At 35.8% G+C, this 17,690-nt stretch overlaps 2 protein-coding genes across 3 annotated transcripts in view; one reads left to right on the top strand and one right to left on the bottom strand.

Moving 5' to 3' along the window:
- Positions 1 to 1,222: 1,222 nt before the first annotated feature.
- LOC141652913 (BRCT domain-containing protein At4g02110-like) lies at positions 1,223 to 8,316 on the bottom strand. The gene is made up of 10 exons (XM_074460527.1): positions 8,121 to 8,316; positions 7,841 to 7,930; positions 7,101 to 7,205; positions 6,553 to 6,654; positions 6,363 to 6,447; positions 6,013 to 6,082; positions 5,880 to 5,924; positions 3,074 to 5,707; positions 2,517 to 2,733; positions 1,223 to 2,069 (listed from the first exon to the last, which is right to left on the bottom strand). The coding sequence occupies exons 1-10, from the start codon at positions 8,196 to 8,198 to the stop codon at positions 1,509 to 1,511; spliced, it is 3,987 nt and encodes a 1,328-aa protein (XP_074316628.1). The 5' UTR covers positions 8,199 to 8,316; the 3' UTR covers positions 1,223 to 1,508.
- Positions 8,317 to 10,338: 2,022 nt separating this feature from the next.
- The window catches only part of LOC141652916 (uncharacterized), a 36,135-nt gene continuing 28,783 nt past the window's right edge, over positions 10,339 to 17,690 (top strand). The window contains exon 1 of one of the 2 annotated variants that reach the window (XM_074460532.1): positions 10,339 to 10,575. In XM_074460532.1, coding sequence (XP_074316633.1) covers positions 10,364 to 10,575 — 212 coding nt within the window. In that variant the 5' untranslated portion in view covers positions 10,339 to 10,363. Of the gene's footprint in view, positions 10,576 to 15,395; positions 15,778 to 17,690 lie in introns of those variants that run through there. The other variant, XM_074460533.1, reaches the window with a different exon arrangement.

Consider the following 17,690-nt stretch of genomic DNA (forward strand, 5'->3'; position numbering starts at 1 on the left):
GTTACTGCACAAATTCTCATTAAGATGAACATAACCGTCTTAACCTAAAGACGGGTCAAGTATCACACATAAAATAGAACAAAAACAGAATGCAGAAGGTTTGTCTCATCTATACAAGCAGTCTGTCTCATTAAAGACGTACACTATCCGTCTATAATTATAGACGGATAATGTCCCTCTCACAAATAAAAATGGGTAATGCAAGTGGGGTATCCATTTCCCACCCACTTGCACTACCCATTTTCATTTGTGAGAGGGACACTATCCGTCTATATCTATAGACGGATAGTATCCGTCTATAATGAGAATTTGTGCTATACAAGTTGGGTGTTATTTTACCCGTTTTATTCTAAAGATGGATATATCCGTCTTAAGGAAGACTAACTGAAATACATGTGGGCTTTTGGGCCTTGATGGTTGGGTCAACCATGATTGGTCCATGAGGTTGGGAAGTTAGCAGAAATTCTGACACTTGAGTTTGACGTTTTAGCTTGGGCTTTCTTGTTTGCATATCAACTTATGCTGTCATCGTACGTTTTACTAACCTTTTACTATTTCATTCACTCTGTTTCCTGTCGTTTTAGTTTGAATCAACTTCTTGGTCCAACAAATAATTTGAATTGAACGGTGATTAATTTAATTATTTATCATCTACATTATTGTACTTGTATTCTCGTATTCGATTATAAACGCAAACACGAATCTCTGATAATTTTACCCATACAGATGTTGAATGAGCTAACAATTAGAGTTAAATATATGGCTTTGGATTTCGATTTGAGTAAAGGTTCACCAAATTCAATTGAGGGGTACAAACTTTTTAGGTTAATAACTTAAGACCATGTTCTTTTCAGCTTATCTCAATTCAGCTCACTTTAATTCAGTTTATCTCAATTCAGCTCACTTCAATTTAGCTCTATTTATCTCAACAAATTTTATTTCAATTCAGCTCCATTTAGTTCAATTCAATTTAGCTTCATTCAGCCCAATTTAATTCATTTCAATTCAGCATTCAGCTCAATTCAATTCAGTTCAATAAAGCTTCATTCAAACCAAAAGAACAGGACCTTAAAAATGGGTTTTAGTGTCAAGAAACAACCCTACAAAATCAGAGTTCAGGTAAAATAATATCGCTTCGACCTTTTCAGGTTGCAGCAACATGACTAGTATAACAAACACCTAAAGACCCTGTGACGACTTTTGAGGCTTGACAACATGGTAATTGGAAAAGCATTATGCAAAATGATAGCTTGATGTCAAATATGGTACATAAATTCATCAACTTCAACAGAACATAATTTATTTTACACACCATTGACTCGTGTAATGGCAGATTTTCTATAAGAAAATATCTAAAGCTAAATCCACTACACGGTTTTTTTCGTCTTTTTACAGTTCAGTGGCTCTTACCATTGCACCCAAAGGCAAAGTCTAGGCTCCGGCGCCATTGTTGCACTTGCATACGAGTAATATACATCATTAGCGGCAACAGTCACATGGTGCAACCCCTATCGTGTTTTCTTTGACACCGACTTTATCTTAATACTTTCAGAGGGTTGAGTTTTAGACTGAGTACACTTTGGACAAAACCAATCTTCTCCAGGAACTTCTTCGAGTGGGGGATCGCAACAATCAATGTGAGTTCCTTCCCCACAGCCAATTGAGCCGCTTTCATCACCACAAACCAACATCACGTCTTCTCTATCAGTGAACCCGCAAACTTGACATGCCAGGTCATCACTAACCTGACTTTCTGGTGTTCCTGCATCAGCAACTGACTCTGTTGACAGGTCCGAGAGCCTTGAAAACGACTTAGCTGCCCATTCATGGGTGTTGTACTGAACATGTCTATCAAGGGAGTAGCCGGGCTTGCATACATACTCCACTAGATAATCAACTGAGACGCAAGGAATTTCATGTCCAAGAAACTCCTGAACCCATTTGTCAGCACGGGTTATTCCTGGACTAACAATGGCGAAATCAAACCCAGATTTGAGAAACCGGGTGTAGGGTGGACAAGTTGCAAGGATAGTTCCATCTCCGGCCTTTACAGCGCACTTTAATGTACCCTGGTATAGACAATGACAAAGAAGTTACAAATCTACCCTGGAAAAAAAGTTACCCCTATGGTGAACATACAGGTTATTTACAGAGGGGTGATGACAAATGGGTTCAAGAGTTTCTTAGACATGAAATTCCTTGCGTCTTAGTCGATTATCTAGTGCACAATACAATAAAAGAAGGGCAAACAATCCTTAAATCGTTTTGCCTTGATCCATCATATTTAGTATATCAATGAATAGCGAGTTTTTGGAACCAAAACAATCCTTAAAGCGACTGATGGAAACACAGCATCTCTATGAAGCATAGAGAGTTGTGGGTATCCACCTTGTATCCTTAAAACTGAGCTGAAACTAAAATGTGGAATTTTTATGGGACATATGAGCTCTAAGTATCTATCTTCCAACCCAAAATTCGAAGTGTAAAAGTGAAAACGAATAGAAGGAGAAAGATACCAAGGTTGGAGCAATGCATTCTCCGTATACTACAATGTTCATGCCATAAAAAGCACCATGTCCTGTCTTCTCCCTCAGAAGACGCCATTTCCTAGGAGCCTCGAGACTAATGGAACCGTCTTCAGTAAGACCATTCTTATGCCATTCATAAGGTTCTTCTGGCAAGAATTTTCCAGCCTGACTACATGCTGTTAAATAATCAGTCTTCAGGATCCACCTGCATTTGAGATTAAAATAATTGATAACTCCTTAATTTCGTATTTCAACGGGTACATATTCTTCCTACAAGAGGTAAAGTATATGGTGGATACTGATGATCTGGAAGATCGTGGATACTGATGATCTGGAAGATCAAGACATGGATTAGAGGACGAAATGAAATGTCGGGTCATAACTCATAATTTATTAATAAAAATTATTGCATCATATGTGTCATTTTAAAAAAGTTAACTATGTACATTATAGGAAATTCTTTGTCAAGCTAAACATCTTTTGCCTTTGCTTAAAACAAATGGGAAATATATATAAATGGGGTAATGGGAGTAATTATAACATACCTGCCTGAGGCAGCAGCAGCAAAAAACTTTTCTGTTCGGCGGATTGGCTCGGGAACAATAAAATGTGTAGCCTGGTAAGACCAATGATGAGAATCTCTGCAATGTTTTCCTTTGAGACCCTTAATGACTTGATGGAACTCCTTTCTCTGTAGTCTATGGCCACTAACTATAAACCAAGCGGGTTCATTTTTAACTGCTGTTGAGTCATTTTGATTGTTTGCGGCATCTGAACTAATAGAATTGTCCTTCACTGTCAGGTCAGACTTAAGAGCTTCACCTTTACTCGTGTCTTCATGATCATGAGAAACAGGCACATTTTCCTTGTCCATTTCAGTTGTCTCCTCGGCCTTGCTTAACAAAAGAGTTCCCCGCCTCTTCTTCCCAGCTAATTTCTTTCCCTTAATTCCACCTTGATCATTACCAACAACAGAATTATTTGAAGGCACATTTTCTTTACGCTCTGAAAGAGGATCCTGTGGCTTGCTTAAAAGTAAAGTGCCACGCCTCTTCTTTCGAGTGTGTTCCACACCAGTATCAGTACATTCACTATTAACTGCAGTACAGTCATTCTTATTTGCAATTTCCGTCAGCACCTTTGTCGATATGACTGTACCTGACAACTTCTGAGGCTGTTTACCTGCATCACGTTGACCAACTTCGACAGGAGTGTCTTTTTTATTTAACATTAAAGTCCCCCGCCTTTTTTTCGATGCCAAGGTTTTCAAGCTTTTACTGTCATTGGATACACCCGGTCCGTCACAAGAAACAGTCTCTTTTACCAATTGCTCACCCTCCCGTTTCTTTCCAGTGGCGCCTAAAGTTCGTTTTTTCACGCGCTCTTTTTTCTCACAAGCTTTACCACATTCATCCTCAACCACTTCCTTCGGTGCACTAAGAAAAATATCCTTAGCCAGACTAGAAATACCCTTCTTTGGAACCAAATTTTGCTCGCCATGCTCTATACCTTTAGATTTAGCTTCAGGCGTTTTCTGCTTGTTGGTATTGTCAGTAGGTGAATAGGTCACTTCAGCTTCCTTTGCATCATTGGAAGGTTTGGCACAATCGTTGATATCATAAACAAAGCTTTGAATACTCTTAGCCTCCAAGCCAATATCCCCTTCTACTGTCGGAGAAGCCACGACTTCATCAGTAACAAATGGATTTGGATCATCATTTTGGTTGCTCTGATCAGCTTGATGCAATCCAGCATTAACTCCAGAATTATTTCCACCAAGAGAGCTCTTCTGATCAACAGCAGTTTTCTTGCTTATTTTAGGTCTAGTTCCTAATGTTTTCCTAGCAACCATTTTCTTTCTTCGTGAGTTTGAAATTGAATTACCAGTTTGATCATCAGAGTTCAGCGCATGGTTCCCAGAATTTGAAGCCACTAACTTCTTTAGCTCCGGAGAAAAGGATGCATTTTCTGGTATATTCTGTGGCTTATCCTTCGTAGTTTTGACACCTGAAGAAGCAACACTACCAGATACAGGACTGGTTTGAACGTCAATGTTCTTAGATTTACCGGCTTGTTGCTTCTCTACATTTGACTTGACAGATGGAAATTCAGTAGATAACCTATCTACAGATACTCTAGCAGTTTCACTACCTGTATGACCGCTGATAGGGGAACCATTATTGTTTTCCTTGCGAGAAAAACTCAGCGGGTTCATAGGGTCTGATGCACCAATTCTTTTACTACTGGAGGTAATTAATTTCTGCAATGTAGGGGTTATGCAAAAATCGTCAGGTTGACCAGCTAGTTGCTTCGTGTGATGTATAGTAAATAGACCATCCCCATCAGGTAGAACAGCTTTGTCGTTTGGTGCGTCAATAAGATCTTTAGCAGATATCTTGTCAGATTCTATAGTGCAAGCACCTACAGCTGGAATTACCTTTTCAGTTAAATCATCTTGCAGCCTTCCTTCTGGAATGGTTAGTCTCGCCTCAGACTGCAAGGCGAGGCTAGGCTTTCTAAGCGTTCTTCTCGAGCTTAAAGGACTATACTTTTCAGCATTGACCTCAGATAATCCTTTCGAATTAATTGCTCCACTACTTGCTGATGTGGTTTTCGCTCCATTTAACTCCGAAATAGAGTTCCTTGTAGCATCAAATTCTAAATGCTCCTTTGTTTTTATATTTTCAGATTTCGAATCGCCTGACTTCCCTTCATTGTCATTGGAAGTTTTTGGCATTATATTGGAGTTCATTGGACTAGATTGGTCAGTACCAGAAACTGCTGATCGTTTAAAGCTTGTTCCACTTATGTTCGCCAAATCCTCTAAAACATATATCGGATGACCGGATTTCACTGGAGTCTTCCTGACATATTGGTCACCTTTGTTCTGGCACATTGGTGACTGCTTGTTAATGCTGTGAAGATTTCTTGACTCTGACACTTGCTCTGGCTTTTCTGGCGACCTTGCCTCGTTCATTCTGACATTTTCGGAAAGTTCTTGGACAGATGGGATGGAAACCTTACTTGCAATCACGGGATTATCAAGGGATCTCCCAGATTCTTTTTGTACAATTGGGATCTCATCCTTAACCCTGTGATCAGTTAGCCTTGCGGTAGTATCTATCGTCTCATCTTCAGAATCATGAACCGCAGTCTCCATCATTTCCAGTTCATAGCCACTGCATGAAATAAAAGAATGTATATAGAAGGATAAAAATATGAGACAAAGGAGGAAGAGTACATCACCAATACACAACAGCCAGAATAAGGTTTTGCTTTAAATATTAAGGTAACATCAACAATTCTAAGTTCACGTTAAGAAATGATATATGCAACAGCTGACTAGCTAACCTCATTGTATAATTTTCCTCTGGCATAATTTTCCAGGCCTTCAAACTGCAAGACATATAAATAAGTAAGAATTCTAAAAACAAACTGCATTTTGATATACCTTGATGGAAGTAGGGTATTTGGTCAAACGTACCAATCTTCCAACCATTGATGATTTACGAGTTTTATTGTTGGGCACTTCTTACCCACATCATATTTCTCCCCTGTAAAAATGATGAATGAGTTTGTCACCTAGAATTGGTTTGCATTACATACGACCATAATAAAGAAAAAATAAAAAGTATTTTGCAAATCACTATCGCTTGGAGAAATTGCTGCATAACCAAGTATGAATATCAATCCTAATCATCATCCAACTATCATATCATGATACTGGATGACGATAACCAATGAAACTATATGCTCTTGGATTTCTAACAAAATATAACCTCCATCAACCAGAACAAGATATATGAGGAAGGGGGTTGGATAAAGGATCATAACCTTCAAACTTGTAGCACACAAGATGAGTAATTTTGCTAGGCATCAGTGACTTGGAAAACTCTGCTCCCATCAACTCAGTCATTGTCTACAAAGAAAACAAGTAGATATTATCAGTCACATTTGTGACAAATAACACCTCTAGATCTCCATGTTTCGTGATCATCAGAGCTCGGAACAATAAAAAGCATACCATTATGTCTTCTCGTAGATACCGAGGATATCCAGTCAAACAAATTACAAGCTCTTCAGCGCCTGGAATCCCATTCAGATCCTTCAATGGCCTATACATAATCTTTGGGTGAACGTAAAATCAGATCAGTTGAAATATCCAAACAGCACCAAAGAGCATTATCTAACTAATAAAAGGTCTGCATTACCAAGAATTAAAGGATACGAAGTCAATAAAAAAGCAACATAACCCAACTGCCTCACGGGTTCCCGCAATGGGCTTTGATATATGCAGCCTGCCATGTGTAACAACACAAAGAGGCTGTTTCTGGTTGATCCATAATGATTATTGTGTTGAGAATTGCATTGGAAGAATAGTACTTTAGCGTAAAACCTTGATATGCTACGAAAACAACCAGTTTACATCATATTGCTTCATTCCATCGCATCAAAAAACCAACGAGTAGGTATTTATTGGCTCCATTGAATGAAAACCGCAAGAGAAGAGCAACACATAAAGGAAACAAGGACATTCAAACTTTTTTGTAGATTATGCATCAGAGAACTTACATTATAACCATCAACTAACACTCCAGTATCTATGCTATGATCAATCCATAAACTTGAAACAAGAATCTTCTTATCCCGTCTTGCAGCAACGCATATAGGATCATCCTACACGTATTAAACAACGCCCGTGATTTGTTATTCAAACATGATCTCTCTAAATGAAAATTTGATTTCTACAATTAAAATTAACTAACTTGCCAAATTCAACAAATCTCTAACTAAGCACCTCACTCAAACTTCTTTTCTACAATTATTATCCCCTAAGGGTATGTTTGGATTGAGAGATTTGGAGGGAAAAGAAAGGGAGGAAGAGTAGGAGATTCAAAATCCCTTGTTTGGAGAAAACAATAAGGGTGGAGGGGAAGGGATTTGGAATGATCCATTTTCCCTCCTCCACGGCAAATCAAAATCTCTCCATAATAGGCAAGATTTGGAGGGAAATTGTATCCAAACACCCACTTCTCATTCCCCCTCCCCTTCCCTCCCTTCCCTTTCCCTACAATTTTGCTATCCAAACACATCCTAAAGGACTAAACCCTAGCTAAATCAATCAAGGGTTTCCGCCTTCCGGAACAAACAAATCGACAATTAATCGCAACCAAACGCAATTTTACACCCTAACCTAAATCAAAAGCCGTAACTGCTTCATTCCATGAACAGCAAGACTCCTCTCTAAACAAAATCAAATCGACCGGAGAAAAAATTCACAGAAAATTAACAAAAAATACAATAATAATTACCAGGATCAATTCGTGAACAATAACATGAGTGCAATCAGAAGGATACTTAGCCACATAAACTCCTCCTTTACTTACTATCTTCGATTTCACCTATACATTAATTAATACTCGTATCAAACATAGCTGATGTTAACTACGGAGTAATTAACTACGCCATCCGTCTCAATCATTTATTTACCTTTGATTGAAATACCGCTTACAAAGAATAGAAAAGTAAACAAATGATTGAGACGGAGGGAGTATGAATTAAAAAAATGAAAGCAAATTAAATTAAATTAACCTCCTGGTGTTTAATCGGGTCGAATCCGGCGAGGAAGAACCGGATACCGTCGAAAAGTCTGGGATCGTCGTACTCCATTTTTACTGGCGAAATGTAGAGAGGGAGAAATTGGGGATTTTTTGGGGGGTTTTTTAAGAAGTGGTCTTTTTTGGAGGGTGTTGTAGCGGGAAAGTGAGCGGAAATTTGAAAAAAATGAAAATTTGTGGTTTAATAGAAGACATACGTGGGTTTGTAATGGGCTCTTTGGTCATCTTGTTGGATCACTTTGGGTCTGGTGGATTATTTCGATTTGGGTCATTTTCGAGTTAGTTATTGGAGTATCAATTTATTGGTGGATAATAATTAATCAAAATTTACAACAATAAATATTCGGGTCGGGTTAATTCGGGTATGTTCTAGGTTGGGTTAATTGGGTCAGGTCAATTTTGTTAGATCTAACCAGATCACTTCTAGGTATAGAGTACTTGTCAACTAAAATCATGAAACAATTTAAATTAGGAAAATTCTTACTTTGGTGGTCTGAGTTTTGGGCTAATTACAAGTTAGTGTATTGAGTTTTAGATAATTCTATTTTTAATGACCTATGATGATTTTGATTATTTTCACCGTGGTGAGCTGACGTTTGAATAAAATTTTATTTTGGGGACTTAAAACTTAAAACATATATTCGTAATAGTTAACTTTTATCTTAATTAATTACATTTTCAACATAATAAAGTGCAAAATATGATATTATTCACATATTAACATAATATGAGCAATCCTCTATTTACTAAATGAATAGATGAAACTTGAGATTTTTCCGCTCAAATCATTTCACCTATAAATTGGGCCTAATACTTTGGTTAATCTATATAAATATTGGGCCTTTGTAGTAGAGAAAAAATATATTCAGTAAAATATTTTGGACTACCATATATACTTTATATGTGTTAGATTCTACAAATATATTGTCAAAATAATATATTTTGCTCATATTATGTCTGAACTTTAATCATAAATGTATCTTAGTTAGTAGTACTCCCTCCTATTCTCCATATTGTTCTCTTTTTCTAAGGGCACAAAGATTAAGAAAAAGAATAAAATAGGAGTAAAAATGTTGTGTGGGGTTTGGTGATAAAAGAGATGGATGAATAATTAGAAGTTAAATAAAGAATGGTGGGACCAAAACATTAAGTAAAGTAATAAAATATGAGTAAAAGATGTGGGTGGGGTTGGTGATAGGAGAGAGGAATGAATAAAATAAGAGTAAAAGTTTCCAAAATAAGAAAGAGGAAGAAAACCTGAATAATCCGTTTAAGGAAATAAGGAAGAAAATAGTGAATAGGAGGGAGTATTATATTTTAAAATCTTCTCCATCACCACACATATGAAAATACATCACGAAAATATAAATACTATAATTTTTACCTCTTTATACTACATATAATAATTGTAGACTATAACACTTAATTTAAAGTTTAATTACTAAATGTTAATTTCTCTACACACTACAACCTTAAAAAATCCGTGCATTTGCACGGGATCTACACTAATATATTATCTAATTATACAAGTTCGAGCTGCTCGCGAGCTTTTTGCGTCGAGCCAGCGTTAGCTCGGTTTGACTCGTTAAACTCTCAAGCCGAGTTTTAACCGAGTCAAGCTCAAATTGCTCGTGAACTATATCGTCTTATTATCACCCCTACCCGTACCATAACCAACATTTGAAGCATACACATATAGTCATATAGTCATATACTCATACGTCCTCATAAGTGTTATGCATACCTCACACGTCAAGGGACCTAAAATAGTATTTGCAAAATGCAAATTAAGCAATAGCTAGCTGAACTTGTAAAAAACTCCATAAGATCATAACTAATTACGCAAATTTGAAATTACTGCACTCCAATCAATGAATCAAATACCTTTCTTACCCACAAGAATACATAATTGCAGAGATGATGGCAGTGGCGAAGTCAGAATGTAAAGTTAGGGGAGCGAAAAATTTCAGCGGAGGCGAACAAGTAATATCATGAGATAAACTCGGAAAAAAATCGAAAATTTTAACTAAAACTAATGACATTTTCATTTTTCAGCGGGGACGAGCGCCCCTAATCCGCCACTTTATAAATATGGTAATAATTAGTTGTTGAGTGAAAACAACTACGAAATGGGAGTACTATATATATAGGAAAATATATAAACATTTTCCAAACTTTTACAACTCATTTTTGTTCAGTAGTCATTACACTTCAATAATGGGATGGCTTTCAAGTTTCACAATGGCAGTTGCATTTTTAGCTGTAGGATTCATATTCTCACCTGAAACATTCAAATCAAACGGCGGCTCAGACGATTCATCGTCGTCACCGGCTCTCATCGAGGCAGTTAACCTCTCCCACTTACTTTGCTTCTCTACTGCATGGGGTGCCGCTTTATGCACCTTCATCGGTGGCATCATCATGTTCAGGTATTTTTATTATCATTTTAGACTTTAAATACTTGAACTCTTGACTCTTGTACATACACAATAGTGGTAGACTTGGGTAACCTCAAAACTTGCAAAGTCAAGAATTGCGAGATCTCGTGTTTGAACCCACGGATGAGCAATGCATGCGGTTATCTCGGCGGCCCCAATTGGGGTGGTTTACATTGTCCAGGTGGTGACGCCGGAATGCCTGGGCCGGGGGAATAAACCCCTCGTCACAAAAAAAAAAAAAAAAAAAAAAAAAAAAAAAAAGTTGTACGTATATTTTCCGTGTAACTCGAATGACATAGTATTAAAAATTAAAAAGTGATGTGACAAAACCATAAAACACAATAATAATAAATTAAACAAAAAGAGAAAAGGAAAAATAAAATAAAAAGAAGTAACCACCTGCAAGGGGTCTCACAATCGCATTATCATGAAATTGTCTCATAGAAGTAAGAACTAGTGTTACTTAGATATAGTTGTACGTATATTTTCTGTGTATAAAAACACGACTAGCATGGTACTCCGTACAATTAGTAGATTATACAACTGGTTGTATATGTAGTTTATGTACAACCTTTTCAATGTTGTCGAGTTTTGTTATAAAGTTGTCGAGCTTTACTAACAAAATTGTCGAGTTACAATACAAAGTTATTGAGATTAAGAGGAATAATTATTAAACTCAATAACTTTTTAAATTAGCTCAATAACTTATAAAATAGCTCGACAACTTTGTGTAAAGAACTCAACAACTTTGAGGCGGTTGTACAATGCTAATATACAACTGGTTGTAAGATAGTATTTGTGTACTCCGTACTCCTATATTTTAGAGTGACATTAATGACTTCCATTTAGCCCGAATTTACACAAATAACATTATACCTCCAGTGGTACAATAGCATCATACAACCAAGTTATAACTTATCGAGCTTATTTGTAATTTTTTTGAGCTTTCTTAAAGTTAATTTTTTTATGTTTTAGTGAGTGAGTTCAGAAATTTTATGGTATAGCTCGACTTCTTTAAAACAAAACTCGAAAACTTTATTATATAACTCGGGTTCTAGAGCATACAACTGGGTAAAACTGGTTGTAGGATCTATTAACTGCCGAATTTACTTGCTCCTCTTGGCAAGTACGTATTCCCCCATGGATTCTGGCCGTGGTGCTAATATTCTCGTCGCCGTCATCACATTTAGAAAAATTCTTGGGTACACCAGGTGTACGAGATTATCGTACACCCTAGCCAATGATAAACCTTTAATTATATTCCACTCAGATTTTGCTTTATTATTTATGGAGAGTGTGGGTAATTCTAATATTCTTATTGGCTAGGGTGTACAATGACGTGGTGCACCGGGTGTACCTAAGAATTTATCATGATTATGCGATCTTTTGTCAAAATGGGGATGACAATTGAGGTAAAAGCTTGAAAATTTAAAATTCATACGTGATCGACTGTTTAAAAACTTGTAACTAAATTCATACTCAAAAATTTGAAGAAATTCATTGTTGATCCACTCATGCCTAGAGATGGCAATTGGATCCAGATCCTACCCGGATTCGTCAGACCCTATATCATAGGGTCGGATCTGGATCCCATTATTTTGGATCCTTAGGATCCGGGTCGGACCCATATCCTTATATGAGTATGAGGGTCCGGATCTGGATCCCACCACTGAGATCCGGATCCGACCCTTGGACCCTTTTATAATTTTTCTAAGTCTAATTTTAGGCCCAAACTCATTCTTTATATAGCTAATATAACTCGTCTATCGTTCATTTGTTCCTCAAAATTAAAAACCCTAATTTTCAATCTCTATCAGTCTAGTATTCTCCCACTCTGGCACAATGTACTTCGTCCATCTCAGACGTCTCTTCTTCAACAGTTGCTTTTTACTCCTCCGTCCATTTTTCTAAGACTTTTTGCTTCTTTTGGACTATGGTTTTTAAACCAGTGAAGCTAATGGAAAGTCACTTTGAGTGAAATATGGTTTCTCATTGATAAGTAGTAGTGTTGTACTGTATAATGTTTACTTGTACTTCAGTGTATTGCTGAAAATTGACGGATCTGGATATTACCCGGATCCTACCCGGATCCTTAGGATCCAGATATGGATCTAGAAATTTCGAACCCTAAGGATAAGGGTAGGATCTGGATACGCTATGGTAAAATGGATATGGATCTGGATCCTATAAGATCCGGTCCAGATCCTACCCGTTGCCATCTCTACTCATGCCCAAACTCGATCCAGTTAATGTTGTTTAAAAATGTAAGCTTTATTAAAGTCAAAATTTCCATTTTTGTCTCGTAAAATGATTTTTAATATATTAACTTTGCAGTAAACTTACATTACGATGATGAATAAGAATAAATATGCGATCTAAGTGCAAACTGCCTTTCCTATTTAGAGAATGCTTAACATAGTCAAACATATTGTAAAATAAAAACATCCCGTGAAATTCACTAATAGCAAAAAGCTAATTATTTGTATGAAAATCCAAATATGTTAGTTCTGTGTTTTAGTTTTTCATACATAGTTTTTTTTATTCCGTATGGCGTTAAAGTTTTGAGACTTTAACCTTCTAATAGTAACTAATCTAGACCTCCCGCAATAAATACACGGTATATATATATATATATATATATATATATTACATTTTAGTGAATTAATTATAAATTTTAGATTGACACCTCATTAGTCTTCATCTTTCCGCTCATTGGATTGTGATTTGAAGAAACAAAAAATAATCTCTAAGACTATGAAAGAGAAAACGCCATGAAAATATTTTACCGATTTTTTTTATAATAGACAAATAAAAGATTTATTATTTATAGTTTATAGTTTTATACCAAGTTTATTTTATTTTATTAAAAAATATTGATTTTATTAAAAAAAATATTAAATAATAACCTCAAATTTATTGATTTCATTTTATTAAAAATTTCAAATTATTTTAAGGAATTCACTTTTTGCTGCAAAGATAACATTAACAATCTATAATTTTGTTTTATACGAAATAATTACGCGTCAAGTTTTTTATAATAGACATATAAAATATTTATCATTTATAGTGTACTCGTATAATTTTATACCAATTTTATTTTATTTTCTTAAAAATTATTAATTTTTATGAAAAGATTAGTTTAATGAAAGAAACTCTGATTTGTTTTCATATTTTAGAGAGTTCATTTAGGAGGGAAAATCTTTCAGAATGCTTATTCTTTTAGTTTGCAGGGGGAAAACTTGGGGAATTTTTTTTAAAACACTTATTTTCTTAGTTTATAGGGGATTATATAGTCTACGAAGGAATATAATTTTATTTTAATTTTTGTTTAACCACAATTTTTCTTAACACATACCCGTATTATAACCAACATTATTAGGAACATGTACTCATATTATTGTTATATCATAAGTCCTTATTTAAGACAACTATATCCGTTTAAGTTTAATACGGGTCAAATAGTTAGAATAAAACAAAAGCAATGCGCAGGGAAAAGTAACAAATTTGTCTATATATACAAGTTGGATGATATTTGATCTGTTTTAATGTTAAGATGGATACACCCGTTCTTAAGGGAGACTAATTATTGTTATATGAATAATGAGTTAGCGCCACCCGGTGGCGCCCAATCTCGGTGCCACCCTCTCACATGCAATAAGTGGGGACTCGCATAATAATGAGTGTACACATTAATATTAAGTGGGGACCCCAATAATAATAAGGGGTGCATGTGAGAGGGTGGCGCCGTATCATTATCCTTGTTATATATAGTCGTCTATTCTTAAATCCTCATATGTAGTTCATATTTTTTTTAACCGAAAAAACTAATTAGCTATAATGTGAGGGATAGTCGCCTAAAAATGTCTTCTTGTAGAATAGGGCCGAGACCGGAAGGTGGATAATCCAAAATAACAAAAACTTGAGTTTACTCCTTAGTCTAGTCCGATCGATTCGCTTCCCGATAGGAATGTTCTAGCTTGAATGACCATGAATCATCCTAGATCAATTTTTTGCATTTTCAGACAAGAAATTTGAGGCAATTGCTAACCAACTGTTAGTCATTAACCAGACGGATGCACCAAGATTGATTATCCATATGTATGATAAGCTTATTAAAACGAAGCTTTCTCGCGCACTCCAAACCGGCTTGTCCGGCTAAGAGGGCCAATAACTCGTCTTTCATAGAGGAGCAAACTCCACACGAAAGATAATATAAGCCGGCAAGAAATTACCCTTCTCATCTCTAAATATTCATCCATTATGTATTTGAATTACCCTTTGATGCTCCGTGTCGGTATTAAGGATAATCCAAAGTACGTAGTTACTGCTTCACAGTCAGGATCCAAAGTACGGTACGTATTTGCAAAAATGCAACGTACAAGTAATTACACAAATTTGAAATCAGTGAACAATAGTACCACGGTACCACTTTAAGGCCCCTTTCTTTTCGGCCGAACGGAGCTGAATTGAACTTTATAGAACTGATGAGTTAAAGTGAACTTAATTAAATGAAATTGAGCTAAATTGAATAGAGTTAATTTGTGAAGAGATTAGTTGAATGAATTGAACTGAATGAAACTGAACTGAACGAAATAACACTGAGCAAAAATGAAACGAGCTGAAATTAAGCCAGAAAGAAGAGGGCTTAAATAGCTTTCTTAACCAAAAGATCAACAAATAAATAATACAGAGATGAGGGTGGTTGTTTGTTGAATGAAAACAACTTCTGTACTAGAAACATGCATGCACCTTCAAAGCATTTCACAAATCATTGGAGTATTACTGTATGTATTAGTTATCAATTACCCTCAACTCATCTAAATTCGACATGTGATTTTCTTATTTAAACATCGTTTATATTAAGTATCACTTTTCATAACTTTGTCAATTAACTCACGAATTCAAAACTCGTTAACATCAAACAACTCACAAATTATTCATCAATAATACCCTCAACGTAAACTATCAAACTTTGGTAACACAAACAACAATGGGGTGGCTATCAAGTTTCACAATGGCAGTTGCATTCTTAGCTGTAGGATTAATCTTCTCACCTGAAACATTCAAATCAGACGGCTCAGATTCGTCGTCACCAGCTATCATCGATGCAGTTAACCTCTCCCACTTACTTTGCTTCTCCTCTGCATGGGGTGCCGCTTTGTGCACCTTCATCGGTGGCATCATCATGTTCAGGTATTTTCATCATTCAAATCTATCTTTCCACTCGTTTTACGAGGTGAAGAGTTAGGAACGATAAACACCTAAGAGGGGAAGGTGGTGAATTAGGTGTACCTATTTTACATTTTGTTCTTAACTTAGTTACTTGTTAGCTTAAGTAAAGAACCTTGAAGTACAAACCTTGAAAAACTTAATAGAATGTAAGTTCACAAGATGGTACAACCGTTTTATGTCACAATATAGCTGACTGTGACACAAAACTTGATTGGATATAAGCGAGAAATAGCAAAGTGAAAAACGTAAAAGTAAATGAACAAACAAACGACATTTAAAAATTGGTTCAGCTTCTATTCCGAGGCCTACGTCCAATCGTTATTTTATTACTTGTTTAGAAATTTACTCAAACTTACTAAACCCCTTACAATGAAAATAACTCGCCAACCTACTCCGGTTGCACTCAAACTTGAAGCTACTCCGCTTCAAGAGTTTATGTGTTCTATCTCAAGATGTACAGAATCTTTAAATCTCAAGAGTCCACTTGATGAACATGATATTACAATTAAGACTTAACACGAGAATCATGGAACAAGCTCATTATGTCACAGTACAGCGAACTGATACTTGGAGGTTTACAGCTTTTCGAAAACAAATGAAGACTTTAAAATTTGAAAAACGTTTTGCAAACACTTGAAGAACAAAGCCTTAAATGCACAAATGATTTGCAAGGTTTTACAATAAATGCTTTGGAAAGTCTTGAGAAATAAATGAGACTAAGGCCCTGTTCTTTCTGGCTTATTTTCAGCTCACTTCAATTCAAATTTCAACTTTATTCGATTCGATTCGGCTCGATTCGATTATTTATTCTATTGATTCAATTGATTCGGCTCCATTGATTGCCATTTTCGGCTCACTTGATTCATCTCCACTAAATTCAACCAATTTTAATTTTGCGAATCTTAAACTTAATAGTTTTTATTAATATTATTATTATTATTATATTTATTATTATTATTATTATTATTATTATTATTATTATTATTATTATTATTATGGTTGTTATTATAATAATAATTATTATTATTTATTATTATTATTATTATTATTATTATTATTGTTATTATCATTATTATTATTGTTATTGTTATTATTATTATTATTATTATTATTATTATTATTATTATTATTATTAATATTATTAATATTAATATTATTATTATTATTATTATTATTATTATCATCATCATCATTAATTTATTATTAATTAATCATCCTCATTATTGTTATTATTATGAATATTATGGTTATTAAAATCAATACTATTCATATTAATATAATTAATATTATTACTAATATCCTCTTTACCCTAAGCAAGAATGATGGACAGAAGTGGGCAAGGCCCCCCAAGGCGAGGGGGGACGGTGACACAAGCTTGATTTTATGAGTACCACGGCCACACCGCCATAAACCGACAACAAATCGACATCTAAGGAACGCCATCGAAGAGCTAATCCGAAAGGGGAGCCTCAGCAAGTATGTAGCCGGAGGCCCAGGAGCAAGCGCAAGACGGGCGAATAGAAAAACTGTCTTCCAACGGATGGGAGTAATCGAGGTTGTCATCTGGGAAACGAGAACGGTGGGTCGACTAATGGGCACAAACGGACTGAATGAGTTATACCAAGCCATCAACTTTGTGCCTAAAACAGCGATCCCCGCTTCCACCATCCCCGATATAACCATTGGAAAGAAGGATTACGAGGAGTCGTCGCCGCACAACGACCCGCTTGTAGTCCACCCGGATATAGCCAACCACTTGGTCAAAAGGTGCCTGATTGACACGGGCGCCTACACAAACATCATGTTCGGGGTGCTTTCTTAATCTCGGTCCAAGATTGGAGACCGAGCCCCCGCATTAACCCGCTATACAACTT

Source organism: Silene latifolia, chromosome 4, assembly GCF_048544455.1.
Source record: "Silene latifolia isolate original U9 population chromosome 4, ASM4854445v1, whole genome shotgun sequence".
In the NCBI taxonomy this organism is placed as follows: Eukaryota; Viridiplantae; Streptophyta; class Magnoliopsida; order Caryophyllales; family Caryophyllaceae; genus Silene; species Silene latifolia.

Bases quoted from the DNA above. Each gene is read 5' to 3' on its own strand.
- LOC141652913 (XM_074460527.1), bottom strand. From the start codon at position 8,198: ATGGAGTACGACGATCCCAGACTTTTCGACGGTATCCGGTTCTTCCTC. The intron at 5,925-6,012 runs GTACGTTTGACC...TATGTCTTGCAG, and splicing joins CATCAATGGTTGGAAGATTG to TTTGAAGGCCTGGAAAATTA. The intron at 5,708-5,879 runs GTTAGCTAGTCA...TATTTCATGCAG, and splicing joins GAGGAAAATTATACAATGAG to TGGCTATGAACTGGAAATGA.